The 8,956-nt window shown below is 36.2% G+C and overlaps 1 protein-coding gene across 5 annotated transcripts in view; it reads left to right on the forward strand.

Annotated features, from left to right (window-relative positions):
* The window catches only part of ACSL3 (acyl-CoA synthetase long chain family member 3), a 42,439-nt gene extending 34,003 nt beyond the window's left edge, over nt 1-8,436 (forward strand). The window contains exons 14-15 of one of the 5 annotated variants that reach the window (XR_003254749.1): nt 952-1,140; nt 4,166-4,320. Coding sequence is in view for 1 of the 5 variants with exons in the window: in XM_026073044.1 (XP_025928829.1) it covers nt 983-1,140; nt 4,166-4,329 (322 nt within the window). In the remaining 4 variants the exon portion in view is untranslated. Of the gene's footprint in view, nt 1-572; nt 782-951; nt 1,141-4,165 lie in introns of those variants that run through there. The other 4 variants (XR_003254750.1, XR_003254752.1, XR_003254751.1 and 1 more) reach the window with 4 other exon arrangements.
* Nucleotides 8,437-8,956: the final 520 nt, after the last annotated feature.

Raw genomic sequence — 8,956 nt, forward strand, 5'->3', positions numbered from 1 at the left:
AGAGCACTGGAAGAGGTTGCCCAGAGAGGTTGTGGAGTCTCCTTCTCTGGAGATATTCAAAACCCGCCTGGATGCAATCCTGTGCAATGTGCTCTAGGTGACCCTGCTTGGGCAGGGGGGTTGGACTAGATGATCTCCAGAGGTCCCTTCCAACCTCAACCATTCTGTGATTCTGTGATCAGAAAAACATCTGTTAGATGTAGCTGATCCAGTGTCAGGGCAGGTGAATGAATTCCCTTTCAGCTCTCTGMTTCTGTGATCTGCATTGTTAGTATGTGTAGAGCTTCCATCTGAGGTTCTGTTCACGTTTCCCCTCAACTTCACACCATCTCGCAAATTTTGAAAATTTGTTTCAGGGTGAATTCTGCTTCCGGGTTTTGCAAAGGCTTTGAGATCACACCTTCATATGTTCTAGACATATCAGACAAAGATTGCCAACAGTTGAATGAGCGTATGGACAATCACTTGAAAGGGAAAGAGAAGTCACTTACCTTACAGAAACGGGCTTTCTTTAAGATGTGTTGTGCATATGCTCATTCCACAACCTGCTCTCCAACCCCTCTTCACTGCAGTCCTCTACTCCTCTACAGTAACTGAATTCTGCAGTTGAGAGGAAACTGAGGTAGGGAAGCCGCATACCAGTCTTCATACCAGGATGCAAAACATGAGGAGAGGCAGGGCGCATTGACATCGTATGGGTACTGCTTCCCCAAAGCTTTGAGCATGAGGCACAGTGGAATATGCATATGGACAGCACACCTTGAAGCAATCCAGTTGTAAGGTAAGTAACTTCTCTTTCTATTTACTTTTAAGCAGGCAAAAGTAATTTTTGTGAGATTTTGGAGAGATTATCAGGTGAACAAAAGCCARCTGCTAAAGAACAATATCTCTGTATGAAATGCAAACCCTCCAACTTCAAATGTTATTTCTGAGGTCTTGTTAACTTTACAGAATTCATACTAAAGTACATTATACTTCTCAGTTTCCATTCTTATGTCATTGGATTTGTTGTGCCAAATCAAAAGGAGCTTGCAGAACTAGCTCGAAAGAAAGGATTTAAAGGAACCTGGGAAGAGATCTGTAACAGTCCTGAGATGGAAAAAGAGGTACTGAAGGTGCTAGCTGAGGCTGCCATGGCAGGTGAGTAGCCAGGTAGTTAGTATTTGCTTTGTGGAGAGTAATGTGTGTGAAACAAATAAGTGTATGCTCTAAAAAAAAAAATCCTTATGCATATATATTTCGTTATGCATTCACAGACTATATATGAAGTGAATTTTCTTATAAAAAACAAAAATGTGTGGATCAGAGTACTGGGTCAGCCCTTTTGGTCCATGTAGCCTTTAAAGCCCTCTGCCCCCTGCACTGGGGCCACTGACTGAGGGGAGAGTATAAGAAAAGGGCAAACATACCAAGCTCAGTTCAGTTCCTAAAAAAACCCAAGTTTCTGGTGTTCTTGAAGATCTCCTGTACTATCTTCTTGGCCTCCAGCTGCTGGTCCAGAAGAAGCTGGGTCTTGTCTAGATCCGTGATGTACCTACTAATACCCTGAACATGCCTTGGGTGCCATACAGTCTTAACGTGCCACATACCTTTGCATAGGCAATTGAAATAAGTTCACTGATACAGGCCCTCCTAGCCTTCAGTGACTTGTATCTTAGGGACTTCCTAAACTGAAAGTAGTGTCTTCACACTTAATAATTTTTGGTAGACTTTTCTTCTCTTAACTATGCTAGGCATGTTTTATTTAAATATCATGTATCAGTATCCATAGCATCTTGTAGCAGACTTGCACAGCTCAACTGTGGTAACATGAAGAAATGCCTCTTGTTTGTTTTAATCCTGCTGCCTGTTAGTTTAATTTGATTCTCCTGAGTTCTTCTATTGGAAGAGACAGTGAACAGTCACAGTGGCAGTCGTGATTTTTTTTTTCAGTGTCTGTTTACTTCCACCTCAGTTGTTTTGTTTTTCAGGCTAACTGGTCATAGTCTATTTAGCTAGTCTACTGCAGAATTATACAGTGGCACAATGATATTTTGTTTGTGTTTTTTTATAATAATTTCTGCCTTGTTTTTGCTTTTGACCATTACCAAGCACTGAGCTTTTTTCATATAGCTGTCAGTTATGACCACAAGATGTTTCTTAAATGGTCGTTGTGGATGTTTAATTTTTTTGTCATATGCATTCTCTTTTACATTTGTCTGCATTGAATGTCTTCTGGTGTTTTATTTTGCAATAACTCAGCATCAGGAGGTCCTTATGCAGCTCTTCGTAATTTACTCTCATCTTTATTACCCTAGATAATTTTATACTTCTAACAATCTTTGTCTTGTTAATCCTCACCTCTTCTCCAGGTTGCCTGTGAATATCTTAAACTCTTTGGTTAGTATATTAGCAGACTTCTGTTAGGGAGCATGCTCTTACGAGGAGTGCATTCTGATCTTAACATACACAAAAAAATGATTTGATGGTTCAACTAATGATTAGGGGTCCCCTTTACTGGTACAGTTGCATGTGTTTGGCACTTACTTAATAGAGGATGCTGTGCAAAGCTGTCTGTTAATTGCTTTGTACATGTCCTCTTATTTTCCGGATGCTGTCTGAAGCAAATTAGAACTGTGCATGGAAGAAAATAAAACATTTAGTTAAAAATTAAGGCATGGTTTTAAATTAAAGTTATCTGTGTAGCAGTGACATCTGGAACAGTTGTTTCTTATGCTAGTTTTCCAAGTTAGGCTATGTTTTTCTTCATTAAGATTACCTTTGTGCAATTGAAGAAACCATTATTAGTGTGAGTAAATGTCCTCAGAGGAAGCTAGTACAGAGTAGGTACCGTGTTAAACTTACTCCTAAGCTGCTTTCATAGTGTGTCCATATAGACAAATCCTTAATGTATTAGTTTTGCAAGTCCATAAGTGCTGTTGTATTTGGCACTGTCTTCCTTCTGTGGAGGACTTCATTGTGGCAGCAGACTGTCGGTGAGTGAGAAAGGAGCTTTGTCTGTGATTGCTCTTCCTGTGACGTGGCCTGGTTCAGAGTTACAAAGCAGACCCAGTGTCTTAGGGTGTAGTTTGATGTTACATTATCTCCTGCAATAAAACTTGCTTTGTTTATCACCACTGCAGTTTTGCTGAAGTAATTCTTTGTGTATTTTCTGCACTATAAACCAAACCACCCAAATGATCTGGTTGGAAAAAAGCTGTTAATCGATATTATGGGTTATAAGGCAGTCTCACAAACAGTTGCTGTGGCATGGGGTCAAGGATGAGCTGATGGGAAGCTTCTCAAACTAGGTATGACTCTGGAACTAAAACATGGACCTAAGGCCTCAGTCCTTAAATATTCATCAGCTGATTAACTTTGTATAAATAAATGAAATGATTTTTCACACTCTGAAGTGGAAACACAGTCTTAGAATTGCTTGAGGAAAGGTGAATATAACCATTTTGAGWGGAAGTGATGTAGTGTCAAGGGGAATAAGATAAACAGGAAGAAATCTAAAAATGTCACATTGCAAAGTATAATTATGTATCTGTGGAAATTTTTTGCATTTAATCTGAAAATAGACTTTAATTTAGCCCATCTGGTGATTAATTTTCTTAGGGTTGTTTTTCTTCCATTATGTCTGAAACTATAGCAGAAGCTCTTGCAATTAAATACTGTTCTGTGCTAAATGTGGAATATGTGGACCAGTGGGCCATTTCAGTAAGGGAAACGGCTACTGTTTGAACTTATTCTTCTTGAACTTTTTAGGACTATCAGGAAAAAAATGCAAAAAATGTTTTGCAGCATAAATAGTAGGGATTTTGTGACTTTTTATTATCTCCAGAAGATGAGTATTGTAACACTGACATGACAGCTTATACTTTCAGGAAGTCGTCTCCACGCACTGAGGCATTTCTAAAGTTAGGGAGCAGCACAAATACCCAAACATCTGGGGTTTATTTCAGTATTTCTGTGGGAACTGGAGAATAATTACTGATAGATTCTGTGTGTCTGCTTGCAGCCACACTGAGGGTTTTGGGATTAACCATGGGGGGTTTGAGGAGCACTACTTTGTCCACATCATGTACTTTACTGTGTGAGGATATGGTTCCTCCTATTTATGGTTATTTATGAAAAAATGGTTACATTTTAAATCTTTTATTAAAAATGTTTGTTTTTACAGCTAATCTGGAGAAATTTGAAATACCAGTTAAAATTCGTTTGAGCCCTGATCCTTGGACCCCTGAGACTGGTCTAGTGACAGATGCATTCAAACTAAAACGCAAAGAGCTTACAGCATACTATCAAGCGGACATTGATCAAATGTATGGAAAAAATGTAAAATAATTCTTTTTCTGCACCACTTTGCTACAGTGAGCTTGGATCAAATAGGAAATACTTGAATCACCTGTCTCAACACTTGAGATCAACACAGAAAACCACCATTCCTCRTTTACAGCTTAAACTGTTACTTCTGATAACACCACCATTATGACTGACAAGTTTAGTAAAGTGTTAGGGCAGCAAACTTGTGTCTGTCTCCTTTTTTTCAAGTTTTCTCTGCTACCTTGTCAGTCTGTGAGTTTTCCTAAATCTTTTTGGGAAACCATGATTTTTGAAGCCTCAAGTTTTTAAACGTTTATAAGTCCTGTATAATGTTTTGTTTGTATCTTTAAAGTTTGGATGTATATACAGAGAACTTGGCTATAGAAAAAAATGGTTATACTGGGGGCCTTTTTACCTAATTATTTAAATATAAGAAGGTATGGATGTTATGAAATTATGTAAATTGAAAATGCTTATAAATTTGATCACTGCTGAACAGAGGACCAGGTTATTTGCTGCTGTGCCGTTCTGTGTAAAATTGAGGGAAGAAAACGTGTGACATTCCAGCTTGTGTAATACACCTTTAATATGTGCCTAATGGTTGTTTTTATTTTTATCTGAAATGGAAAGATGGTCAAGGCACAGCTCTGCATAAAGGCAGGTACTCTTGCAGGTGTTAGTTAAAGCTTATTTAATGCAAAAGATGCTATTAACACAGCAAAAGTTACACCTTGGAATACAGAATACATAAATTCATTTTTGAAATATCTTAAGACCATTTCATACAATAGTTGAATTATTCAGAGCTAATAAGAACTCTTGGAATTAATTTCGCTTAACACTAAGTTTGGCAATGTCTTTTTAGCAGAGGGACTGTAATAAATTGTCTGCTTTTTTCATTAGATTTAGACAGCACACCAGTTTGTTCTTCTGTTGTTTCTAAAACTGTGATAAGAATCCTATTCTAGCTGCAACCCAAATGCTTTGGAGGGGATTTTTAAAGTCGTAATGACAGTTATGTTGTTAGCTTCCACAGTGTCTAGCTGCCCTTTGTGCCATTAAAAATCTCCCTCTTACTTTTGTGTTCTTTTGTTCAGCAGTTTTTGCTTTAAAAACATATTTGAATTATTTGTCAATCGGTCATATTTATGTTACTTGGTTTATTTGTTACACTCAAATTTCTTACTTTGGAAGGAGTCTCAATTTCTGTTTTACCAGAGATATGTGAATATTGTTTCAAGAGTTGTGGAGCCTCTTCAGGTGTTAAGTGAGAGCCTTTAGATTTGTTTCAGATGTGAATTTTATTCTCAAAATATATATAGAAAGAATACTTTAATCAGGGCTACATGAGAATGTGAAAAGGCATACATCAATAAACTTTGAGAGAGTAAATACTCAAAGGGCTTTAATATAGAGATACTCTGTCATGTGTATTATATTTACCTGTAGTACTAAGAATCAAGGTCTTAATGCTATGCCATGGTAACATACAGCAGTTCTGAACAGCAGAAGCTTTGTTTGCAGGAGGGAATTGCTGCTGTTAGCGTTTGTGAAGTTTTGACATGGGAATTTTGGRAGATGGTTTGATAAGGAAATTCTCATTAAAATACAAATTCTGGAATATTATTTAAATTATTCATTTCCAAGAGAACTGCTTTTTATAACCAATAGAAAGTTATCAAGTAGGTTCCCTGTATTTACTTTAGTTTTGGTAAAATAATGAGAAGGTTTTTGTTGTCTTTTACATTAAATTATCATTGTACCTACTGTTCGTGGATTTCCTCTGCTGCTGTCTGTGGAAAAAACTATTACCATTTGGTGAACTTCAGTTTAATTTGTCAAATGGAACATAAACAATGAAAAGAAATCAGAACCACATTTATATGAGATTAATGCCTTCAAATATTTAGATCATGAATATAAACTTCTTACAAGTAGAGATAAAACTTATGTTGGAAAATGACTGAAGAATCAGTATGTGGAAACTGCTAAGTCTGTAGGGAAATGTCACACAGTATACTAGGCATTAATAATACTTAAATATGTATCTGCACTCCATCAGTTTTCAAAGATGGTTTGCACTCAGCACAGGACCTGCATTGTTAATTTTTTTGATTTTGTTGAAAATTAATAAATTGCTGAAGTACTATGTATATTACTTGGTGCATTGTGCAGCAGAGTTAAAAGAAATCTGCATTTTAATTAATTCGGAAGGGACCTGAAATTAATATTTTATTCTGCTAAGAATTTAGATGCACTTTTGGATAAATTGCATAAAAGAACAGGTACTTTAAAATGGTTTGGAAATAAAAAATATTTTCCTTCTAACCCAGTTTCAAGATTGGATTGCAGTCTAACTGTGCATTTGATTTTTTTTTTCAGTTCATTTTTTTATGTATTCAAAATTGATTAGTTATAGTTCCTCCTTTAGACACCAGATTCATTTGGACGTTTATTTCTTCTACAGTATGTGAAAATAAAGCAAGTTTAATAATTCTAGCCTCAACATTGAAGATAAAAAGGTCTTTACAATGTATGTATGGGCTTAAAATATTTTTGGTAAGTATCTGTTTCTCTCAAATTATAACAAAACATGGAATTTAATCCTGCTAGATTCTGAGTACTTTCTAGTCCTATTGAGGCCACTTGTCCAGTGGGTGTCCACACCTCTCGGAAGAGAAGAGATTACACTRATTGTCCAGGGCTGCAGTGGGAACATAACAGTTGCTGTTCAGATACAGGGCTTCCTTGCTCCGGTAGTCTTAGTCCTGTAGGCTAAGGCTATGACTGTTTGATACTTTGGCACCATGTTCTCACGTTGTGCTCTTGCGTTGTTGAGCCGAAAGACCACTTCAGGCGAGTTTGTTGAAGTCCTAGTGGTACCTGCATGGATGCACAACATGACAGCCAGGAATTTGCCTGTTACCTTTGTTTTTTTGTCTTCCCATCTCCAGTGTAACAAGAACTAAAAAGCCTGATGGAATGGGTTTCACGCGTCCTAAATGCTGTGGACAGCTGTATAGTAAATTATGAAAAGTGCATGGTTAGAAGTAGCAGTCTCCATCATGTGGTAACGTCTGTAATGAAAAGAGCTGTAACTTTTAAACAGTGTTTCCAAGTATAAGAATAAAGGGTATATACTGTACCTGAAAGGCCCTAAAGGGGAGAGAGGCTTTTTGACAAAACATTTGTAAATATGATTTCCCAGGATTCTGAATCCTTGGGAATTGTAGCTACTTACTCTGTTGTGAAAATTTACATAGCATTAAAATATATTCCATTATAAAAAACAACTGACTGAGAAATTCCAAGGATGCACTGAATCTCTTTTTAATTCTTACAATTATTTTAAAAAATATTCCCGGATGTTAGACTAACTTCAATCTAGATGTCATAAGTGTTCTTTGCAGAGAATAGTATTTCTGGAATATGTTAGGAAATTAAAAATTACAAGCCAGAAAGACCTTGCAAGTTTACTGATACTGCTACTACTGCAGTTTACATACAGAAGAAAGACTGTACCTCAATGGGAAGCTGTATCTTCTCAGCAGTAAAATATTTTGCTGAAATGAAAGTGAAAAACAATGTGCAATTGAGACTAACAACATGATGCATACCTACATGTTACTGGTTTTATAGATAGGATGCAGAGAAACGTATGGAATTGAAACTATACATAAAAACATCCTATAAAGCTTGTAAATTTGTGCAGAAATTGCTATAGGATGTAAGACTCCTTTGCAATAACCTTTATCCTGCTAAAATTCACAAGTTTTTATTCTTTACTAAAATTGCGTTTAGGCTATGTGATGCAGCATTTTTATTTTTTATTAACGTGATGTATTAAGTCCTTTGGACTTGTTATAAAATCGTGTACATCTGTGTCTTTACTGGTAAGAGGAACAATCATCTTCAAATAACATACACCTTGGACCAGGCTGAAAAGTTAATTGAATGGCCAGTTGTATATTATTGTAATTGGTTATTTAACATAAACTCATTTTCAGTGTGAACTTGGTTGTTATTCAAAACTGCTTGAACATTGTATATCATAATTTAGTTATTGTATGAATTATTTATTTGTAATTGGACATCATGTTTTAAAAATAAAATTAATTTCACAAATTAGGCCCTAAACTTCATTTTAAATGGCATTTCATTTTTTATCAATCTGAGCTTAGATAGTTTACAGTTGTAAATTAATGAATTTCTGTGGATTTGAACTTACATCTAGCTGTTCACATGATTCCATTTTTAAGAATGGTAATGGATTAGCATAGTTCAAGATGTTGCATTATCAGAGAAATCAGTTTGGTGGTGGTTCATCCTTTCATTTTGCTTCCTGTCTCACATTACTGGGAATCTTTTTGCGAATGGCCCCATTCCTGCATTGTGTGTGGCTTGATATCTTGACAAATTTCTATACTAATAGTCACGTTCTTGTGCTATGCAGGTGCTGAATATGCTGTTTGGCTGCTTGTGTTATATAGATACTGCTATGCGGATATTGCTTCTGTATGTTAATACTGTTGATAGTGAGTTTGTATCTTTGGATTAGATAATAGTCACCCTTGCATGCAAGGCTCACCAATTCGAAGGTAAAAAATAGTATCTAATATAGTAGGAATTTAATCAACTCATTTCTTTG

The sequence above is a fragment of the Apteryx rowi genome, unplaced genomic scaffold, assembly GCF_003343035.1.
Source record: "Apteryx rowi isolate R43461 unplaced genomic scaffold, aptRow1 scaffold_36, whole genome shotgun sequence".
Lineage (NCBI taxonomy): Eukaryota > Metazoa > Chordata > Aves > Apterygiformes > Apterygidae > Apteryx > Apteryx rowi.